At 43.4% G+C, this 23,842-nt stretch overlaps 1 protein-coding gene across 1 annotated transcript in view; it reads right to left on the reverse strand.

The window, feature by feature from the left end:
* MPPED2 (metallophosphoesterase domain containing 2) overlaps positions 1 to 23,842 on the reverse strand; it is a 645,229-nt gene that overhangs the window by 578,687 nt on the left and 42,700 nt on the right. Inside the window, exon 2 of the mRNA XM_078683736.1 lies at positions 20,664 to 20,904. Coding sequence (XP_078539862.1) covers positions 20,664 to 20,791 — 128 coding nt within the window. The 5' untranslated portion in view covers positions 20,792 to 20,904. The remainder of the gene's footprint in view (positions 1 to 20,663; positions 20,905 to 23,842) is intronic.

Raw genomic sequence — 23,842 nt, forward strand, 5'->3', positions numbered from 1 at the left:
CTTGGGCTTTTATGGTGGGATTTTAACTTCAATAACAGACACGGACATAGCTGCCAAGGTTTCAGATCACTTATGTGTGACATTTTCATAATTTCAGTATAATTATGAGTGACATTTCAACGAGTATGAGTGACACTTTCTTGCAAGCAAAAATCAAGCCATGAAGACGAGGGAAACATATAAATATTAGAAATTACACCCGTTCGAGCAATGAGAAACTGGGGAGCTTCTAAAACTGCTGCTAAGCACCAGAAATGGAAGGGCCCTAACCGACATGTCAGACAGACCTTACACTCGTTGAGTACTCTGCTGCTGAACTCATCTGTGTTATGATCAGTAAATCAGCAGTGTACAGTGCCAGGCTGAGTGAAGCCACTTCTGGTTTTAGCCAGTGTTCTACGCGGTGGGGTGGGGAGTGAAGGGGGCAGTGACCTCTCAGTGGCAGTGCTGCTTTAGAATGAGCTCATGTTGGGGGCTGCCCATAGTCTTACAATGGGTTGATCCTGACTGGGGCTTCTTTTCACTTTTTTGCCTCGTTCTTTTATTCCCAGTTCTTATTTATCACAGACATGACTTAAAGGTAACGGAGAGGATTACATGAGCACCTGTTACAATTTACAAAGAAACATTCGTATTGTACAGGCAGGTGCTGCAATTCACTGAAGCTGATTTTTGGCGCTGAACTAGAACTGTTTGGTCATAAGAGGGCCAGTGTGAGGTGTGTCTGACTTTGGGCACCCTCCGAATATGGCCGCTGATTATCACTTTGTCGTGCATCCTAACTGGCAGACCACCGCTGCCAGGCACTTTTAAGTGTGCACATGTGCCAAGAGTGCAGGCACCCCTGTCACACTGTACACTTTCCACGAGGTTATGCGAGATGACAAGCTAATTAGAATGTTGTTGACACTCCAGTGTCAACAACATGAACTGTAAATCGATCTGCAAGTTTAATGTGTATCGGGTGAGGGGGGGCTGGGGCCCAGGATAGAGGGGAGAGCTCGCTATGTAAGATGGTGCTACGGCCCCTCTAAAGACCAAAAACATCCAGTGCGCGCACTCGCTACAGAGCCCCTCCACACTAGCACAGAGTTTGTTGGCCCCTAGTTTATTTCAGACGCTGTGCATAGAGTATGAAAATTATTAGTACAGCCACAAGCACAAAGAGCATTGGTTTCACGGGAGGCTGGTGCTGTTGTTGCTTTTTTTTATTTTCTAACATTATTCCTCTCCCTTGACCCAGAGAGGTAAGACCACGGCACCTCAGTCAGCGTGGGCTATTAAAAATTAAACGATATTACAAAAGCAGAGAATACCTGACTCCACCAGGCCCGCCTCGTGGCCGAGGAGTGAGTGCCGCGCTGCATAAGAGAGAGTCGAGTCTCCCAGTGCCTGAAACTCAGATCCCCCCGCCGCTTTTGCCTACGTCCTCCGGACGTGCCGGCCCATTACCGCTGGCACATCCGGATTATTAATCCCGGCCCCCATGGTGCCTTGGTGATTGACAGCAGTATCAACTGCTGAGAGGGCAGCCCCTCCCTCCCCCTGCACTGTGTGATGAGTAAACCCCTGGGCAGAGTGATCAGCAAGCAGCACGTCCGAGCAGCAGAGCGCCCGGGCACAGGCGCCACTGGTGGCGTGCCTTGCAGGTGGTGGCAAAATGCGTGACAATGCATTTCAGTGCGGTGATGCGCATCACCGCACTGAAATGCGTGAGTGTCACACCTGTAGCGTGACGCTTGGCAGGACTGCACGGATTGTTGTTCCATGCCAGCAGCAGAACAAGATTTCCTCACACTAAGTACAAGGGCAACATGGCCTGCCTCAGCCCAATCTTCTCTCACAAATTCCAAACCATCATGGGCTGCAGCAATCAAAGTCTCCCTCACAACACGACAGGTAAAGCATAGGGAGCAGTGTGCAAGCTTCTTTTAACTAAGCACTGGTAGAGCCAAATTAACCTGATTGCATTTTGAGTCCTGACTAAAACATAACAATCTTGCAGCAGTGAAAAAACCTTAGAATAATTAGTTTTTGTATACACTACATCTATGAGTTAGTGTGAGATGCTTCAGTGTACCTTTGAGAAAATAACCAGACCCTCACTCTTCACAGTGCAAGCACTCCCAGGTAGGCGGAATGTTACCTCACACAGCCAACAGAATTATGTGAGAGAGAAATACTCCTCTTGGCAGAGCTGGAAACCATTCTATGTATATTTAACAATGAGTCAATAGTCTGATTCCCTCAAACCAGAATTGGTACACAGAAGGAAGCAGCAGTCCAAGGTTTCCTCCCCAAGTAGGCAGGTTCAGCAGGGCAGCGCATACATCATGCATGAGTAACTTATGGATTAATGAAGTGTCAGACTTATACCTCCAAAAAAAGATTTATGAATTGTTCCCTCTATGGTTAATAGTTGATTAACAATTACTCAAAACTGGTTTTCGGTGTCCTTCTGGATGATCAGAAAGGTCACAGAATCATCTTGCTGAGTCCTCTATGCAGAATGGCTTTGCTGCCCAGAGCATCGATAAACAAACGCCATCAGCTCCCAGTCGCTGAGGACCAGTCTGCTGCCATGTGGCGGACAAACGAGCAAAATGGTGGGAAGAAGAGGTGACATTTCGTGGGCAAATTGGAAATATTGAGACAACATGCACACTCTCTAAGGTTTCGGATTGCTGTTAATTATGTAAGATAGCAAAAATGAGTTGATAAAAAAACTGCTATGAAGCAACCTCAGGTTTTTGTCACTTAAAAACCAACCAGGCTCATTATCAATAACAGCTCATATTTGATTTTGCTTGTTGTATCCGGAGATGTTTCATATAGCGTATGATACAGAACTTACACTGGCGTAATGTGGAGGGGCATTCGGCCTCAGTGACGTGGAGGCTGTACTATGTATGGACTATCACCACTTAACTCAGACTTTACGAACGATGTCTCATTGCACAACCTGGCATTCTGAGTGCTGCCTAAATGCGCCACGTAAGATATACAATTAGGCCGTTTTTTGTGAAAATAAACGTGGACCAATGATACATGCTATTTAAAACAGCTATACTAATAAAGTAACGTTCAAATATTTAGTACAACAGTGAAAAGGTAAAATTCAATGTTGTTACTACAGTTCCCACAGTACAGCGAAACTGACATGGAGACAACATGCTTTACTTCCTCAGAGGCTGCATGTTACAATGGATTCACACAGGAAAATAACTCTGCTAATGTTCACAAGACCTCTGCACTGGGAATGTACCTCTGTGCACTTACATATTTATCCCCTTTAGTCCTGGTTTAGGTAAAATACCTTTCTTCAAAAGAAATGCACACTACACATTCTAATGCAAACCATATATACTAATGTGCAGATCATATACTATTCATTACGAATGTTGGTGCAGTGAGTGGGCATTGTGACCCATTTGAACCGCCAACTCTATCGAGTCATGGCCCTGCCCAACTCTCACTAAAGGTAACAAAAAGCCAATTACTCTCTGTGCAGCCGCATAAGACAGACAGACAGAAAGATCGATCGATGTGAGGGGGGCTGACAAAAACACAAGAGGGTCAATATTATACCTCCTGCCACACTGACTGCAAAGGCAACTCTTCTGCAACACAGTCCAGACCTATCATCATATTCTATTAGGATAAACTGAAACACTCCTGAAAGAGAATCATAACTAAAATAGGAACAGAAATACAATGCACACACCGAAGTGCCGCTGTAAAGGAAGGGATTAAAGTACAAGGCCGCCTCACAATGATGCACACAGCTTGACACGTTCTAGTGAGCTTAAACGAGTCTTTATCAGTGAAAAAAGGCCACTACTGTCTCAACATTCATATTTCTATTACAGAAAAACAATGAACATCTTTTTTCTTTGAAATTTTGCTCACTCGGCAAATCAACAGAAAGCAAACGCGAGTACTTTCTCCCTTTAAGAGTGAAATAAACCGTGTTGTCAATGAGAAAATATGCACTTAAAGCCAAACAGATCATCCGAGCACTTCTCCTGGTGCACCTACTTCTGGGGAGCAAAGAAGACATAACCCATATGTTCAAGCATGCATCAGTGCTTAATTTGTGAATTAGAGAGTGCCAGTTCACAAAGTGCTACTCAGAAATCAGTGCCAGGGGCTACTGACTGTCAGAGCGCCAAAGAGAAAGGCTGCAAAGTCCTGAATTCACCTCGGGCCTCTTTAATCCACTGCAGACACTCCCCGCCCCTTTACCTCACTCTTGCAGGTTCCGCTTTCTCCCTTGGTGCCGGCTTTTCTTTCTCTTCCTCCTTTTTTTCCATTAGACTGTTTTGTCTCACTCTTGTGCAGTTGGAAATGTTTGATAAGGAGAAATAAGAGCCAGTCCCCAAAAACGAGTGCCGGTGGCCCACCAGGAACCACATCTCAAAGTAAGCACTGCATGCAGTACAAACTCGAACATGGGAAGATATTCGACTAATTGTTAGCCGCCTTTTTCCAATTACCAACCTACTGAATTTTCGTGAATATATTAATCCACATTTGTTCATATTTCCACTTGATGTGTGGCTACTTGTTCCGCTTGGATAAACTGGCTGTGCTTTTCCACTATATAAGTACATGTAAGAATACAACAAACAAAAACAAGCACGGCCCGCAGTAGTATCTAGAACTGGTCAAGTGCGAGGCACTTCGGATTCCTCTTAAGATGACCAGACACAGTTTCCAGTAGTATGGAACCACTGCATAACAGAATGAATCAAATAAACTGAAACATGAGGGGAGCACCTGTAGAATACAGTGTTAGAGCAGAACCTGGGTTCAAGTGCAACAGCACCTTCGAGTGAAAGTCAATGATTAGGTTTACAAACAAGCCCTAGTAACATAATAGGTTATGTTTTTCCAATGTGTGGCTGATTTTAAACCTGTAGAAAACCACTTACCACATTGCCCTAGTTCAGGAGGGACCGCAAGACCTGGCTTTTTAAATGACCGCAGCACTCAATGGAGGTGCCCCTCCACCCCCCAGCGACTTGAGACCCCAACAGGTGAGTAGTTGCGCTTTACCAACCCTGATTGATTGATTGACTCAACCAACAGGACAAAGGTGCAGCAAGCCTCACCCCCATACTTCAGTGAAAGTATCTGAATGGGATACTGCCCAGGCTGGGATCAGGATAATGTGCTGCTCCTGTTGGGAAGATCCCCTACTAGAAACCCACAAAATACCACAAAGTCCAGGTAGCGTGCATTAATGAAGACTCTGTATAACCCTTTTGTTGCTGCCGTCGGCCAATGGCCGTCGCAAGCACTACCTTCGTAGTGCTACGCACGTCCGTTGGCAGACGCGGCCCAGCCCACTCAGAACGCCAGCACCGTGGCGGAATGGCCGCCGCGGTTAAGGTGATAACGAACCGAACACACAATAGAACCAAGGCCAAACTGGCCATTTATTCCATCAGGTATTTCCTGGTGCCTGGGACCATTGGAGGGTGTTTTTCTAAACTACAAAACGCGAAAGGTTTTGGTTTCCAGTCCAGCCCTGAACACAATACACAAAAAACAACTGAAACTCACAGGAACAACATTTCAACATCCAAGTAATGTGTGCAAATGAATGGCAACACACTGATGTGAGAGCTCACACAATGGAGCACAGAAAAACACAAACCTGCGCAACCATCCATATCCACCTAACGAATGTGCAGTTCACGCGCCAGTTCTTAAATACACGAGCAAAGCTACCTAGAAAAATCTACTGATGTAATACAGCCACATTCACGGGGACTGCACGAACCCTACTGGTCACGAGCATGTTTATTAAAAAATATATATATTTGTTTACATATCTATAGCATTGCTGCCTTCTTCCTTTTCTGTACTACGCATCAAAGTATTCATTCCAGTTTACAATTTACTCCAATTTGAAACTCACTTAAAAGATATGAAATATTGTAACAAAAACCAAACTAGGAAAAAAACTGTCAGGACACAAATCTGACTCGGGGTTACTGGAATTATGGGTAAAACGATACCAGTTATGTAAACCCATCAGCTGCTATGATGCTGTGAAGAATGGCATCTTTGTTGCCCTGGTGTTTTTGTATCCCCTTCCTTTGCTTCTCGTCTGTTTTCACAGAAACTCTGTTTTATTTTATGAGTTCTGGCCCACCGCCAGCACTTCATGTCATCAATGATGTTGTTTGAAGAAGGAGCCGCCACTTGCAGTGGCTGCACAGCGTCTCTAGCACACATCCACGTTATTTCTCTTAAATTCGAATTTCGTTTTCTTCTGCTCACTTGGACATCATGTACTGGCCTTTCTTCTGTCTGATTCTGGATGCCCCTGTACAGGTGTCACGGTGCTGTGTTTTTGCATTTTGTAGTTTCTTTGCAATTCCACTTATTAAATTGCGTGTAACGTTCTATTTACTGTATTCCTGAACCTGTTTTTTTCCTAAACTTTACTAGGGGCCATATGTATCATCACATTTCCCCATAGACACAGAATGGGCAAAACCCTTTGATACATCTGGCCCTGTGTATTATAAATACATTTTAGGATTCTCTGTGATCCCTGTGTTGTCATCAGTTGGCGTGTGACCTCCTTATCCTTTGTAACAGACAGGCTAAGCTCACATTAGACATATAGAATCATTCCTTAATTCATGCATTCATTCAAAGTGAACAGCAACTATAGTCTAGAGCAATCTGGTCCCTGCAGCACCCCACGGAGAGCGAGTGACCTCAATATCGTCTGTAACAGGCAGTGCCAGATGCACCCGGTATGGGTGTACTCATCTATTTATTGATTCAGAGTGACCACCAAATGCAGCCAAGGAGAAACACAGTAACAACCAAATCCAAGACACTTACCCAGGCATAGAAGACTTTGAACAATGCATAGGGACAGCTTCTATGGACTTTAAAAAGCACATCTGACAAAGAAAGGGATGGAAATGGCATCAGTTTCGTGACGGCGGTCTCCAAATTAAACTGTGCATTCTAGTTTATAAGTTCTATTTGAGACTGCCTAGGGGGGTGGTACATATTACAGGTGCATATTTTAATGAGTTATTGTGACTGTGTAACACACAGCTTCCCGGTGCCTCCTCAACCATTCACTTGAGCAGGGACAGGTGCCTTACAAACCCAATGACGCTTGTCCATGTTCGGCACAATTCGTTTAAGCGTCAGACACGACCTTTCGTTTCTCAGCGCAGCCATATCTGTTGTTAAATAGTTCTCCAATCCCATGTCACGGGTTAGGGACCAGAGTAATGAACAGTCTGAGCAGAAGTAAACCGTCAGATTGAAAAACTTCTGCCCGGTCAGGCAATCAAACTGCTTAGTCACGCTTAAAAGACCAGAGTCAGGACTCAGTCAGGAGACAATCACCTAAATCCAAAGCGAGGCATCCGAGGAAACCGTGATCTCATCTGAAGACAATTATGGTGGTAAAATGTGTGGAATTGTAGCCCCCAGAGATTTGAGAAACCGAACCTGGGCAAACAGATGTTTTATTTATCTTAAAAAAATACCTTTCTGCATGTGAGCCTCTGCACACTGCCTACAACTTCTAGGGGCGACGCTTTAGAAACAACACAACCCAAGTGCTTCCATCACTGGAAACAGAAAAGGGACTTCATTTTGGTGGAACTAAACTGTGTACCAAGTGCAAAAACAGCACAGAGGTCAGTTTCATGAAGCATGGAATAAATCAGAAAGAGGAAGAAAATTCAACTTTGCCATTTCTAATAATCGGGTTTCCTACAGGGTATTTATTCAACGAACCCATAATGAGTACCTGAGTGCATACAAACAAAAAACACAGACGTGAGATGAATGAGTAGCAAAATGTTTTTTTTTGTTTCCTGACATCTCACAAGTAGCAAGGAGAGAATTGCACACTATCCTAGTTAGCAACTTGCATCCATTGACCTCACAGGTTGAATAGCTGATGATCAATACCAAACTGAGAATTCTGGCTGTTGGGTTTGATCATACATACCTTAGTATAGAATTGTCAAAGCCTTAAAATTAGTCAGTCCTTGGACTCGCAAACACAATTGGTCTTGGAGGGTGGCTTAACGTGTTCACTTCAGATGGCGGAAGAGAAAATCTTTGCCAAGGAAGCTGTAAGAAGTCAGGTAACTAGTCTATGGTGAAGTTTACCCACACACTGCTCAAACGAATTGGTTGTTTTACAGTTCCTGGATGTCCTGCATGTGAAGCACAGGTCATCCTATTATTGGAAACATCATATATGCTCTGAAGGGGATCACGATCCATGGGGATACAGTGGTGGGGCATGAGGCATGGCAGGTGCAGGTCAGAGAATGTGTTGCCAAATTGCACCAGTCCACCACTCCCCTTAGAAGTAAATATCAGAAGCAGGGAACATTTTCCAATTGCCTCTGGTGACTACTGAAGATGACATTTTGTACCAAATTTTGCATGCTTCTCAACGGTTGAGAAGATAAAGAGCATGTGCTAAGTTTCAAGTCTCACAATTTTGGGAATTCGCACACCCCTACTGTTCACACTTACTTTTGACCATATCAGTCATTACAGTAAACATTTGCAGACCTTGCAGCTTTTGGAATGCTAATTTCAGTAATACAAGGCAGTAGTCGATTTGAGAAACAACATACAACCTATAATGCCAAAGTGGGAGTCCTACAAGAATGGACACATTCTGCAGAGAAGGTTTAGATTGCATTATCCTAAAGCTGCCTGTGTTACACGTTTGTCCACTGCCACCAACAAGTGTCATTATAAGAAAGTCTTGGGGCAGTTAAATTCAGCAGGTTCGAAGTCATCCATGATCCAACCCCGCAAATACAAATGTTTTAACCAGCAGAATTTGTTTCAGGGTACTAGTCAGCTTAGATATCACTTGAGTGTCATCTGTGCATTTATAAAATTAGAAGCTCAAAAGTAACCGAGACAAAGAAGAGCCCTGGGCAATCTGGCAGATGACTAAAGCTTCAGACGACATGTGGTCCACAGACCTACTTGTCCATATTCCAGTAAAAGCATCTAAACCACTCCACAGCCTCAACACACTCTCACTGTCTCTATATTTAAATATATGGGACTCAACTTCGTTAATGTTGTTGCATCTGATCTTTAGGTTAGTCTCCATGGATCACTTCCTCTTGCTCTCCAGTATGGTAGAGACAGTGAGAGTGTGTTGAGGCTGTGGAGTGGTTTAGACACTTTTACTGTACTGCGGCAAAGGGGTTAAATTTATATATATATATAAAATACCCAGTGGCAGTTGTCGCTGGGAAGCTATAGTTAGGTATGCGTTTCTCTGGACAGGTTCCCAGGCTGACGCTGATCTCCATCATATGTTGTTCACATGTCCGCATGTTCCTATATTTTGGAAACAGGTCTGGCACTAAATCAACAATCTATTTCATACCACACCTCTCTCCCCCACAAACATTTTTCTAGGTAGCTTAACATTGGACTGGAAAACGAGTCAATCTCAGCTAGCACTCGTTAATTTGTTAATAGTTGTAGCTTTTCAGCAAATATCAAAAAATTAGAAGGATTCCTCTAAATTGTCCTATTTAGCCCGGTGGTATGCCGTATGTCACAACCATCACCTCGATACAGCACTCGTTCATCCTCTCTCTCTCTTGCTACTAAACGTTCTCATTTTTGGGGCCCACTCACACAATTTCTAGATGACACAGTGAAAAGAACTTCTTTACCTGCTCCCTCACAACAAGAAGTTATCAAGCCTTCCTGACCTTCTACAATTTGTCTATAATTATGTTTGCTTTATCATCTTTTATAATATATATATATATATATATATATACATATATATATTATTTATTCATTTATTTATTTTTTTTATTTAAAATTGTGTATTTCTGTCATATGTTGCTATTTACGATTTCTGTGAACCTTTGACTGTATTCTTATCAGCTTATATATTATCCTTTTACCATTTTAATGGATATTATACATCATTAGTATTCTTTAGTACACCCTTATGCATCTTTGTATCAACAAATAACTGCATTTACGAAGTATTGTTTTTATGATCATATTAATTTTTTTCAATAAACCTTTTCTTGAACTTAAGGTATGCGTTTCTATAGGAAGAGCATTTTTTGTTTGCTAATAACTTTAGCACTGTTTGGCAAATCTTCCTGAAACTTTCCCAAAAAGGTTCATCCTTTTCAGCTGCTTCCTGAAACATTTTGGGATGATCTATGAAGTGAGGAGTGAGGGATGAAAAAAATGGCAGTCTAAAAATCAAATTTCCATATGGATTTTCCATAGACTTTTATTTGAAAACCCAAATGCAGCCTAAACGGTTGAACAGAATTACACCAGATTTGTCAGGAAGGTAGATCCTAGGCCAGAAAGCATGCTTTTGTAATTTGGTGGAAATGCATTCAGTTGTTTGGGAGAAATTAAGATATACAAATATTTATATATCTGGACTGGTGAACTCAACTTAGAAAATAAAGCATTCTACTTGGCTGAGCAGGCTTTTTCCCCTTGCGCCATCTCAGTCCCGCTGGAGTGAGGCTCACACTAGAGTGAGCCCCCAGCTGGAGCGAGCGCTCTGACCCGCTGGCTGCAACATAAACAACAAGCATTTGCAATGCAATAGGTCTCGCAGTAGGAAAGTTTGAGCTATTGGTACTGTAAATGGCAATATTTCTATGTATGTTTTTAGTTTTGGAAATAGGTAAGTTTCCCTCAATGAAACATTATCACCCTCACAATACAACCACCAACACGTAAATCCATTATCTCCTTCCACCACCATGCTTCCATTTCTCGCAGTACTGTTAAACCAATCAATAGCCCCACACTAGCACCCCTAAGGGTTTGCACTACACTACTATGTAATAGTGTCTCTGCAATTTGCACGCATGCATAAAACATTTTATTAATGGCACAAAAAAGACGGAGACCTATTGCCATTGTCCGTACTTGTTCATTTAGACATTCATTGAGATAAGGGAAGTAACTCACGGCAAGGCTCTACTACTTAATAATGGGTTTCGTGCCTACGGTCTTTACAGACGAAGCTGACACTGAACAGGCAATTTTTGCATCCCGAGGTAGAAAGGGAACTTGATTAGCTCACTATCATTAGCGCTTGTAAATTAATGACATATAGCAAGTGTTTTTATAGCTGAAATCTTGCTAAAATCAAAAAATAAAGGGGAAATATTTTGGCACGGCTTTTCTTAGACTTTGACGGTTGCTGTTTTTCAAATATATGAATCTATTTTCCGATATTTATAGGCTTGTGTGAGAAAGGGGTCCTTACACAGGTTTGCCCAACTTGCGGTGAGGACTGCTTGCAGAGGTGTTAATAATGCTTCACTGTGGGAGAGAACAGTGCGTTCACGGCCCGGGCATGTGAGCAACGAGGCATAAGGAGCATGGAGCTCAGAGCCGTGTTTGGGCTCCACCGAGCTGAGGAGTATTGCTGCAAGGGAGACTACTGTATTGCTGTTGTGACTGGGTGTGAGGCCTAGGCCCCGTGGCACACCGTGATACATCGAGGTACATTGCATATCTCGCCTGGCACGCCCAGCTCATCCTTGCTTGTCCTGGACTCAGACTTTGGTGTAGCATCGGCGGGGCGACTGAACCTACCTTAGCTTCCAGGCCTTCAGTGGCCCTTACTGGACTCCTCTGCCATCCCGCCCTCCTTCCAGCGGAGCGAGGTGAACCAGGTGCAGCCAGGCATGGAGAGGAGGAAGGGTGAGACGGGATCAGGAAGGCGTGAGAGCGAGGCAGGGGACAAGCATTAGGTTGTTGTAACCCCTGTTTTTTTTTGTGGCGCGACTGAGGAATGGGCCGCGTTGAACTACAAACGTTACGTTGGTCACGTCATTTTGTAGTTCAAAGCGGACCGCCTCTCATCGGCCGCGAATGAAAACAAGTGTGCCAACGCGGGACCAGCACCTGGCTCCTTCCCCCTCCTCCCAGCAAAACCAGCTCCGACAGCGAAACAGAGACCTTCCATAGGGCGGGACTTCCGTCTTTGGAAGCCCGCGCACGCGCCCACGGAGAGAAGCAGTGCTGGTGACGCGGGGCTCCCATGCCCGAGGGAGAGCCCCGCGGAGGCTGCAAGACTTTAGAATGACGTAAGTGGGGCTTGGGGGGGGGGCGCTTGTATGTATGCGGCAGCTTTGGGGGGGGGGGAGGGGGGCCTTGTATGTATGCGGCGGCGGCCGGGGGGGGGCTCTTCTCTATGTATGCGGCGGCGGCGGGGGCGGGGCGCTTCCATGTATGCGGCGGCGGCGGGGGGGGCTCTTCTATGTATGCGGCGGCGGCGGCGGGGGGGGCGCTTCCATGTATGCGGCGGCGGCGGCGGGGGGGGCTCTTTATGTATGCGGCGGCGGCGGGGGGGGTAAGAGCGCTTCGATGTATGCGGCGGCGGGGGGTTTGGGGGGCTCTGTATGTGTGTGTGTAGGTGCGCTCCTGTGTGTGTGCGGCGGGGGGTGCCGGTGAGTGCGGGGAAGTAGGGGGGGTGCGCGCGTGTGTGTGCCTTCCTGCCTGCGTGTGCATGTGTGTGTTCAGGGAATCTGTGCCAGGGGACGTGCACGGCGCCGTGCTGGGCGTGCGCGCCCACGAGGTCAAATCTCGGCCAGAAAAAGCTCGTGACAGTCTGCTGTCCACATTCCCCCAAAAGTAACTACATAAGTTGTCTCGCATAGACAGCAAAAGCTTCGCTTTTGCTTTCGTCTAGCGAGACCTAAAAATGTTGCGGCAGTCAGTAGAGGACTTGGGCCCACATGCATCAAACAGAATTGCATTCGCAAACGGTGCGAATCGCAAAATTCGGCCGTTTGCGAATGCAATTCTGTGTTTTGGGATGCATTAACCTTTTTTGTTTTTTCGCAATTTAAGAAATCGCTAATTATTTGCGATTTCTTACATTGCGATTGCATTTAAGAAATCGCAATTTTGCGATTTCTTAAATGCAATGCATTATCTGTAAAAAAGTTTGCGAATTCGCAAATTAGAAGTGTTAAATTAGCATGAAGTTAACCTTCATGCGAATTTAAGAAAAGTTTAAAAAATGCACAAAATTGCATTTCTGACACTTTCATTTTACACTCACACATGCCCTTGGGCATGTATGTGTGAAAAATGGACTGTAAGTTACATTTCTGGGGTGCAGGGGGGGGTTCTTTGGACCCCCCCCCCTGCACCCTAGAAATTGCATTCTCATTTTGCGATTCCTTAATTGCGAATCGCAAAATGAGAATGCCTTCCCATTGATTCCTATGGGCCTCTAGGCCCTCTAGGCCCATAGGAATCAATGTAAATGCATTCCTTATTTGTGATTCGCAAAATTGCGAATCGAAAATAAGGAAAAATAAGAAATCGCAAAAATATTTGCGAATTTTTCATGCATAGGTATTTGCGATTTCGAAATTGCGATTCCTTAATTTTCGCAATTTAGGAATCGCAAATACCAACAATGATGCATGTGGGCCTTAGTCCCCTGTCCATAAAAAGTGTATAAAAAAGAAAACAAAAAAAAGATATAAGGGGTCAGGGTAGGGATATCCTGCCCTCAGACCTTGTGGGGTGGGGGTGACAAAAAAAAGACATGTTTTTCTGTACAGCGAGATCACATACAAAAATAAAATGGCGGCCACCATATTGTTTACTTTTAAACGACCCGCATGGTGGGCAAGGTCCTGGGGGTCAATTTAAATCATTATTTGGGGAGGAGGGCATGCATGGGGCCTACCTCCCTGGGGAGACTTTGGCCCCAGGCTCACCATACCACGGTGCTCCCTGAGTAAAAGAAAGGGAAAGAGGCGCAAAGCTCTCTTCCCCAGCATTGAAGAGGCCCAAAACCCCTGGGGTAAAATATAATACAGGCCCTGAGGACCCAATCCCCTGGGCATGTATTCAATTTCAATGAGAAAGGGGCAAGTGTGGACCCCCTCTCTGAACCTTTGCAGGCACTACGGGACCCAATCCCGCAGGACCGTATTCATTTTAAAGGGAAGGTGTGCGTGCGGCCTCCTCCCCGACCCTTTATGGGCCCCAATATTTATTCCTTTTCAAAAGGGAGGGGGGTGCCACCCCCCTCCATGAGCCACTAAGGCCCTGTGGACCCCATCTCTGGCGACCAGCTCTCTTCTTGTGTCCCAGGAAGACCATCCCTGGGCCACTGTTACACTGCCCACAGGAGCACAGGCAGGGAAAACTAGTCTGCTCTCCCAGCAAAAATGTTCAAATCAGGTGTGAGCAGACATTTGTGTCCCTGCCCGTGCTCTTGCAGGCACAGAAACTCAGAATGCTCACGCCTGGTAGGAGTGTGCGAAAACAGCTGCTCCTGTCGGGCTGGAGCAATGCCTGCTTCCTATGCACCCAGGATGGGTGCACATGGGGAGCTGGTGAGGCCATGGGGCATGAGTTACTTTGCGGCACAAGTAATACTTACTAGAGATAGCCATAACAGGTGAATGTCAGTGTTTTTTTGTGTGTTTAAAAGGTTACATTGTCACTGAAATTTTCACCGATCAAGTTACATTAAACTTGCTTTATTCAGTGAACGTATAGACTGAGATATATAGATTGATATATATATATATATATAAATTGATATATATATATATATATATATATAAATCAATTTTTATATATATATATATACATATATATATATATATATATATACAAGGAATTCGCTGTAGACAATCCAATTGTTTAGGAAAATGAAGAAAACTGACCCATAATTCAGTGCTCAGGATTTTATTTGTGTACCCAGCACCTCTGCCACGATGCGTTTCGACCTTTCAGAGGTCTTGTTCACATAACGCACATGCAAAGTGCCTTCACTTAAATAAAGTGTTGGGCAACCACTCGTGACTTATTACATGATCAATTGACATAGAAGAAAATTATCATGATCGCAAACATGTGGTTAGCAGCAACACTCACAGTATTACAATAAATACCGGGATCAAGGCATAAATAATAAAAAATCCTTAAAAACACATTTCAATATGTTAAAAAAGGTTACGCAAAAGTGATGTTTAAAAAACCGCATTGTAAAGCGAATTTTTAAGATAAGCAGGCAATCAATCAAATTGCCAGTAAATATACAGTTGATAGTATGTATATACATTGATACCCTCTGTAAGCATTTGTAAGCTTGATCTGATAGATCAACATGAAGTAAACACTGCATGATAATGCCTTTCACAGCTTGAAGTACCCAGAATCTATTGAGCGTTTTTGCAGAGAAATACAGCCCGAAGTGGACATCGACTCGGTTCTTCTATTCATTTTGTCAAGGTGCTAGTGCTAAACGTGCTGCCCAACAGAGCCACATATATATATATATGGTTGCCACTAGGTAGTTCTAGGTCAGTCACCTGTTTCATAGGGAAAGCGTTTTTGTGTTGCTAATAACTTTGCCCTGATTGATAAACCTCCACGACACTTACCAGAAATGTGCTACTTTTAGACTAGCTTATGCATGGACAATTTAGGGGTGCTCCGTGAAGCGGGGGCCGAGAAAAACGGGAAGGATATCCCAAATCGCAAAATCCCCATGAATTTTCCATAGATTTCTTCAAAAACTGCTAAACGGAATTGCACCAAATTTGGCAGGAAGCTAGATCTTGGTTCGCAGATTGTGTTATTTGGGATTTGGTGTAAATCCATTAAGTAGTTTTTGAGAAAATAGGGTTGAAAAATAATTGTATCTCTGGGCGACTGTGAGTGCTAATTTAAAATTAGAGCATTCTGATTGACCCAGGGAGCATTATGTACCATGGGTCATCTCGCTACCATGGGAGAGAGCGCTCAACTAGCTGCCAGCAACATGAGATAAATGTTTCTGGTAGCCATTACAGGATTCGGGAATTAGTCCCCTGTCCTGAAGTTAAAAAATAATAATAATATAAGGGGACAGGGTAGGGATACCTTGACCACCTAGGCTCTATGGGGGCGGGGGGTACCTAGAGATACTCCTCTGGGCCCATAAGGAAGAAAGAAAACTCAGCAAAAAATGCAGAGGTCCCAGGAGACTCCCACAGGATAAAGGAAAACTACAAAAAAAAAGAAATAAAAAATAGGGTGGCTGGCCCGCATTTATTAGCTATAGGCCCCAGGGGGACCACGCGGGCCCCCTCCCTGAGCCTCCATCAACCAGGGGCTGATTTTCTTTATAAAGGGGAAGGGGATGCGTGGCCCCCCCGCCCGAGCCTTTAGAGTTCCTGGGGACCCCATCCCCTAGGTAAATTATTGAAAAAGGGGAGTGTTTGCTCTCGCTTGGCGGGAGCGTTTTTTAATTTCGAACCATGCAGGAGCAAACACCAGGTCTGCTTCTAGGGGGTAGGAGCTTTAAAAATGCTCCTGTCCACTGGGGGCAGACTTTTGATCTGTTTCCCTGCCTGCACTGTAGCGGGCAGAGAAACAGATACAAATATTGCTCCCGCCCAGAGCGAGCAGCATTAGGAGTTGCTCCCCCCGGGTGGGAGTAATGCTGGCTCCTGCTGCATGAGGGGAGTCTGTTGGGGCAACAGTGGGCTTGGGTCTCCCCCGCGGTCTGCAATGACTAAATGTTGGGTGCCCTGTGTGTCCACCGGGGCACCTACCTTAAGTGTTCAGGGTCCCGGGGGATTGCATGGCCCCCTCTCCTTTAATTAAAAAAGTAAATGTCCCTGGGGGATGGGGTCCCCAGGGCCTAAAGAGGCTCGGGAGGAGGCTGTGCAACCCCCCTCCCATTTTAAATTATATGTACGGCAGGAGACCGTGCAACTACTTTTTCCCTTTAATAAAAAACAACCCTGATGGTTGAGATTCCCATGGCCTAATAAGTCTCGGGAGTGGGGACCACACGCCCCCCCCTCCAGTTAAAATTTAAAACATTATCCTGGGTGGTAGAGTCCCCAGAAGCCCAATAAGGCTCGGAGTGCCCAGGTCCAATAAGGCCCCCTCATCCACTTTGGAAATCATAAACATTAGTCCAGAGGTCCCCAGGGCCTAATGGGCTTAATTAGGCTCAGTAAGGGTGGCCACTTGGGCCTCCCTTCCCTTTAAAAACGTAAAGCCCTATGGCCAACCCCTACATATGGTAATAAAATATTACTTTATGTTAAAAATAAAAAAATAGATATTCACTGAAAAACCAAAGGTCAAAGTAGCGTTATAGTTAGGTGCGAAAAAAGATCTGTTTTTGTTTAATAAAAAACGTAGAAATTCACCAAAAAAAAACAAAGGTTAAAGTGGCATTACAGCATAGTTAGCTATAACTTGTGCCCCAGCCATGCACTGATTATGACCTCACATAGTACATCACTCATGCCCCGTTTTATGACTTCATTTACGAGTGTGCTGGTTTGTTTTATAGTTCACTTTGTGGCGGGTAACTGCCATATTACTTTTCTACCTAATTCTGTATAGCCTGTGTCCAGCTATTGGGTGTGACGGTTTACGAAATGCATGTGCTTCTAATGCCTTATAGGTGTGCAGAGGTATTGAACATGTTATAATCCTTTATATTGGAGCGTAACTTCATGTGTAGGTAACAGTTGACGATTTGTGCTCATTATGTACCATACACGTTTTTATGATCCAATAATTAAAGTTTCCAGCAGGGAAATGATAATGTGCATCACATACTAAGTATTGTAAGCAACATTGAGTTAATAGAATAGTCTAAAGATGACAATTTATACTTAACATAGAAGGCTGTGTCCACCAGGTATAAAACTATGTACATGCGCTTGTTTTTCTACAGACCATGGGCTATCTGTAAAGTTTTCACCACAGTATGAAGGCTGCAGTAGTATAATCTTTAGCACCCTCAGGCATTGCTTATTTTAAGTGAATCATGTCTTTTTTGCCATGTGTTGCATAGAGTGTACACTGTTCTTAGTTAATACTTTATAATACTATGTAGTGTATTTCTCAAGACAGTTTCACCATTTGCAAACAGTCTGGTACAGGGTAAACTCATTACATACAGTCAAAACTGTTTACAGAACCCACTTTTCTACTCATATCAACTTCATTTCTCAATGTAGTTTCGGTGACTGTCAGGGGTTTGATACAGATAAATGCTGTCCGTAGTAGGGCATTCCTTTTGGGACAATCAGCATTTTTAGGAACTTAGCTTTCTCTGAACAGTTGTATACATATTAAACACTTTATGCAATAAGGGGTTCCCATTTATCTGTGGTTGGTTTTTTTTTTTTTTTGGAGAGTTCTATATAGCGCGAACTAGACCTGAACCGAATCAGGTATCAGAGCACTTTACATATTTTCCAGTTACGTTACATGTTAGGCACGGGGAAATTAAGTGATTTGCCCAGAATCACAGGAGGCTTTGGCATCGTTACCGAGACTCGAACCCAGATCCCCAGGTCCGAGGTCGAGCGCCCTAGCCGTTAGGCCAACTCCTCTCCCCAAGTTGTTAATGTGAACTATGCTACCCGTGAAGTGTATGGTATAGGGTCAATGTGGCACATACCCATGCTTTCTACGCCTGAGGGAGTCGTTTCTGTGCTGGCATTAATGAGGCATCATATCCTTCTGAGCTATTTTACTTACAGTGAGAGCTATGTGTACAAAAGAAGCTTGGATGATGTCATCAATGAGGTCATTAATGGAGTCATAAATTAAGTCATTGAACATGTCATGAGCGACCTAATATTTGAGGTCATAAGCAGAGCATGATGGGTTACTGGCCTCCATATGCTGCAGGCACCATCATGGCCTTCACCCAATTCACGCTCATGCCACTACCTTGCTCTCCTCCCCAACCCCCTCAATGCATGTGTCTACAGACACCTGTCGATTGAGGAAGGTGCAGAAGCAAGCAATCAGCCCCTAGAAGCAGACTTTCCGGAGTGCACCCATTCCACTGGGTGTTCAGTGGTTCTCTCTGGGCTCTGCACCACTGTACAGGCTTCACTACTGCCTCTGCACTCAGACATCTCTAGTCACAGAGTCATTAGAGGCTGCAGCCTTGGCAATGCAGGAACATTAGTGCATGCCTTTTCCAGTTTTACTCTTTTGCCAGTGCACAGTCCCAAAACTACTGGTCTGCTGATCAGGGCAACACCAAAAAAAAAAAAAAGTTTATTGCAAACTGCTCCTCAGAATCAGATGATAATAAAAAACACAGGAAATGTAAATATTAAATCCAGAAAAAAATGTTACATACAGGTCTGTAAACTGTAAAAATGAAAGGTCCAGCACTAGAGAAATTGGCGCTTATTTGGTTGCTGAACACAAACAAACATCGAGAAGATTATTCAACGTGAGACCTTTGCTTCAGCATGTTGAGCTATACTTATGTGTATATACATTTAGAAAAAAAGACACACCAGATACTTCTGCTTACGTTTAAAAATGTATCGCAATTATTATGTGGTCCATTAACCCGCAAGTCTGACAAAAGTTTGGGGAGTTTTAGGTTTTCAAGGCGCATATGAAGGTGCATGGAGTCTCAATATTGAAAGATTTTCAATATTGGAGCTTATGCCCTACACGACTTTATACAGGTTCTATGCAATATGCATTTTTATGTCGCCAAGGTTGCTTTCAAACACTGGTAATAGATTACATTGGAGTTGAAAAATTCCTTAATAAAAGGGGGCTGTTCCCCAGTCCAGTCAACGGCGATAGAAAGAAGGGTGCCAACCTCTTTATTAAATGCACTGACTGAATAAGATGGTTTAAATTAGCATGCGCATTCTCTCAGACATACATGGTGGTGCATTTTGATTAGATTTGCTTTTATTTCAATGGACATCACGAATTATTTGATTTATTTTCTTCTCATTTACCAGACAACCTTTGGGAGGGAAATTGCTCAACCAAAGTAATAAGTAAGACCTCTACAAGCGCTGTCCGTCTACAAGGAATTTGCATAGCACTTACATTTCGTACAATACACAGTTTGAGATTTCATTTGGCCAGAACCTTAGAAATCCCTAATTTCTTGTCAAATAGAGGCTTATTTGACCATTAAGAACCGAGCCTGACATTCAATTTAGCCCACAGGCTCCCAGCAGTCTAGCTGCCACAAAAACTATTTGAGGAAAATTATTAAAATAATTCTATCCAAAATGTGTCCGTGGTCTAGTGTTAAAACGGTTTAAAGTTGATTAACCTGGAGTTTTCCCCTCCTTCCATACACAGTTGAATACACAGTCCTGCATCTTCCATAAACATGCTTAACATGCTTATCAGCCAGGGACATCAGTGCTATATCGTGGTGGAAAATATATACTGACAGTAGATAATACAGTAAATCCCTACAGACAAAATCTACTCTAAAATCTCTGAAGTAAAAGAAGTTGCAGATGAAGGTGCAGTATGTTAAAAAAAATCTTTGTTATTTCCCGACTAACCACTGTTGCATTCAGACATTTCTATGGAATTGTCAGCTTTTTGTAATGAAAGATTTTATTTCAATTTTTTTTAGAAGAATCAAGTCTCACAAAAACAAATTTCACACTATTACCTGAAAATCAAATCTCCCCCTTCTACTATTATTGCAGTGGCGTCATCGTTAACTGTGAATATCATATGCTTCAATTGCTTTTTAACAATTTACCATATTTTACAAAGAGACGATATTGGCTGAATTTAAATAGATGTTTTCTTAAATATTGCCATGACATGGCGGTACTTACATGTGCACATGCGGAGGCTGGAACCGGCTCTGGTTAATGTTGTAGTGGGTAAATGCCTGTGTTGGGTTGGAGCTGTATTCATCCACTGAAATGGTAACTTTGCCTTGTGAGGGAATTCCATGAGCCATGCTTCCGCCTTATAGACATGAGCGACCTACAAATCTCCAGATCGAAGAAGGGAAGGGCGCATCGTGCTTCCGCTGACGTTGGAGACCAGCGGTCAAGTCATCAGCTCTACAAGCTGGAGAAAAGAATGGAGGAAAGACACAAATAGTGCTGTGAGCGAGGAGAACCTATTAATAACATCTGCATCACAGGCCGTAAGAAGGTTAACTGAGCTCCAGTCATTCATAGCAACGAAAGCACAGGTTCATCATCCATTGGCAACTTTCTAATTTGATTTACAGTACTCAGCTTAACAATGTATATCTACGAGCATTGATCCACAATGCTGATGCTATAATCACAAATTATTGATCTCAGTTGTAAAGCAGACAGATAGACTGACTACACATAAAACAGTGTGTTTAAGAGGAATATGGGATGATTAATTTAGTAAGGTTTAACTAGAGGTTGAAAGGTGCGTGGTGGTGTGATGGCCATCTTCTGGTGTGAGCAGCACCTTATGGGACTAGCTCTCCTGACGACATCACAAATGTAGAGTTCCCCCCTTTTTCTACACTCTCGAGCAGTGGCTAATTAAAAGCATAAAGAGTCCATTCCCTATCTTCCAGTGGTAACCAAGAGTGAAAACTAAGGGTCTTAGTGCACTGCTGTGACATTGCAACAGAGGATACTGGATATCCCTGTCCTTAGGAAGAAGTAGGGCCTGCAGCCTCTTTTCCATAGCTCACCAGGTCTCAACACACTTGGGGTACCTGAGAGAAATGCTGAAGCTGCCGTCCTCAGTTTTTACAGACTCATGGGAAGAAGAGGGAAGGGGGTAGCTACCAGCTTCACTTAGGTTTACACCAATCAGAGCATGAGACAAGTGACCCTTCTCAGCAGCGCAGCAGCAGCTCCATTATTCTATGACCTGCAGGCACGTGCAGTGGTTGCTACTAGGAGTGCATGCAGCAGCACGCTCTGAGGGTCAGCCTCAGCACGCCAGGCATGGTCTATAGACACCAGGTAGTTTTACATTAATAAAGGGCAGAAAGGGTTTGGCAACTCTAGAAAGGTGTTGGGTGAGGCAGGTAGGGTTATTTCAAATACACAACATATGTGGTTGTTTTCACAGGCTGTAGGGTGACAATCAGAGATCGCATACTTTAAAGGTCAGAAGGAGTGTGATGGGGTTGAATGTATCAGGAGAAGAAGGGTACATGTTATCTGAAGTCTTGGTCACCCATAACTTCTTCTTCCATGTGTACACTGCAGGTCTGTGTAGAAAGCTAAGGTGACAGGAAGGGATGCAAGGTGACCATTGATGAGTGGGCAGCTATCATCAGACAATCAGCTATCACTTGTCAGGTTGGAGCATTGCAGGACGAGGTTATGTGAGATCAACTGATTATGGACAGAAGTAGTTGAAACATCGGGAAACTTACAAAAATAGATCTTTCAGGAGACTCAGATTGTCTAAAAAGATTAACAATAACAGCTCTATTGTAGATGTTTTAATTGCTTGTAACGTCATAGGAGAAATACAATTTATCCCAGAGCGAATTACACGAAATGGGAGAGTGTCATTATTTAGCTATATTAGCTTTGCTTAGCTAGTGAAAAAAGATCTAGGAAAGGTTGTCACAATGGTCAATTTACCAAATTGTTATTAAGAGTAAAATGAGAAAAGTAATTCAGGCCCAGATCTACTAACGCTGTGCTCCAGGTTTACATTACAAACCTGGTGAGAAGAGGTGACGTGGGATTTAGTATTGAATGCAAACCTAGATTTGCATTGGAAAATTCCCCAAAGTAAAGCAACGTTTTGCTATGTACTACTTCGTATTAAGTGGGTGGTACATGGGTGCTTCCATGGGTATTGATGCAAATTTCTATCTAACATTCATAGATGGTGATTTGAGCCAAAACCTTACGCCTCCTTGAGGCAGCCGTAGCCGTAATAAAGCAAAATGTTTCAATTTCTCCTTCGTTTTCCAGTTTTGCATTTGTGCTGCATTATACAACACATATACAAAGTGGCAAATGTCTTTAAGGACAGGTTTTATACTGGTACAAAATCTGCACTTTAGACGTTGTGGACACCCTGCGCTCTGGTGAAAGGGAGTGCGCATTGGTGGATGGCAGCCAAAGGTGTACCAGACCTGGAGAGAGAAAAATGCACCGTATCTAGTAGATGTAGTGCATTGTTTCTCTTTCCCTTTAACGCAAGACAGCGCAGGAGCTTAAGTTGCTATGATGTATAGAGGAAAATGTTGATTAGTTTGGGTTCCAATGTGGAAAGTTGAGGCTATCAGAGCTTATGAAGTAACTAGAAAGTGTTTATCAACTTTGCATATGCTGGTTCTGGTGGTAAAAGAGGGAGAGTGTTGATGCACCCAAAGGGGGTCCACTGTTTTGTTTGTTTTGTAAGCTGAACTTATGTAAAAATTCAAACATTAGCAAATACAGGTTCCCCACATAGTAATGTTCTGAAAGAAGTTTACCAGCATTATAACTCAGAGAACCGTACACTACTAAAATGCTGCATTTGTATAATCTCGTCGCCGTTTGATATCAACCCAGAAGATTCGTATCCGGTACGCAAGACAAGCCTCTTTACAGCATAAACCCACGGATCACTACTACCTCTTTCCATAACTATGCCCTGTGAGGACCACATGGTTCTAATAAAGAACTATAATGTTCATGTGTATGTGTACTACCTCACTTACAGAATGTGTGGATACTGGGAAACGTGATGCTGGAGAAGACAAATGAGCTCTTGAAGCCATTTCGGTCCATTTGTTTAAATTATACACTGAAATCTGTGAAAATTGTGTAGTTCATGGCAAATTTGACTGTTTTAAAACAGTACCCTCAACATTCAGTCTAATTTCCAGTAACACTTATTTTAAAATATGTTTTCATTAAATACCGTTGAATGAAACCATTTATATGGTATACTGAGCAACATATTTATAGAAAATAATATATATATTTTAAACATGTTTTCCTTATATTTAACTCACAATAAAATGATTATAAGCCAGGGGAAAATCATGCTGGGAGGTGCA

Source organism: Lissotriton helveticus, chromosome 3_1 (assembly GCF_964261635.1).
Source record: "Lissotriton helveticus chromosome 3_1, aLisHel1.1, whole genome shotgun sequence".
In the NCBI taxonomy this organism is placed as follows: domain Eukaryota; kingdom Metazoa; phylum Chordata; class Amphibia; order Caudata; family Salamandridae; genus Lissotriton; species Lissotriton helveticus.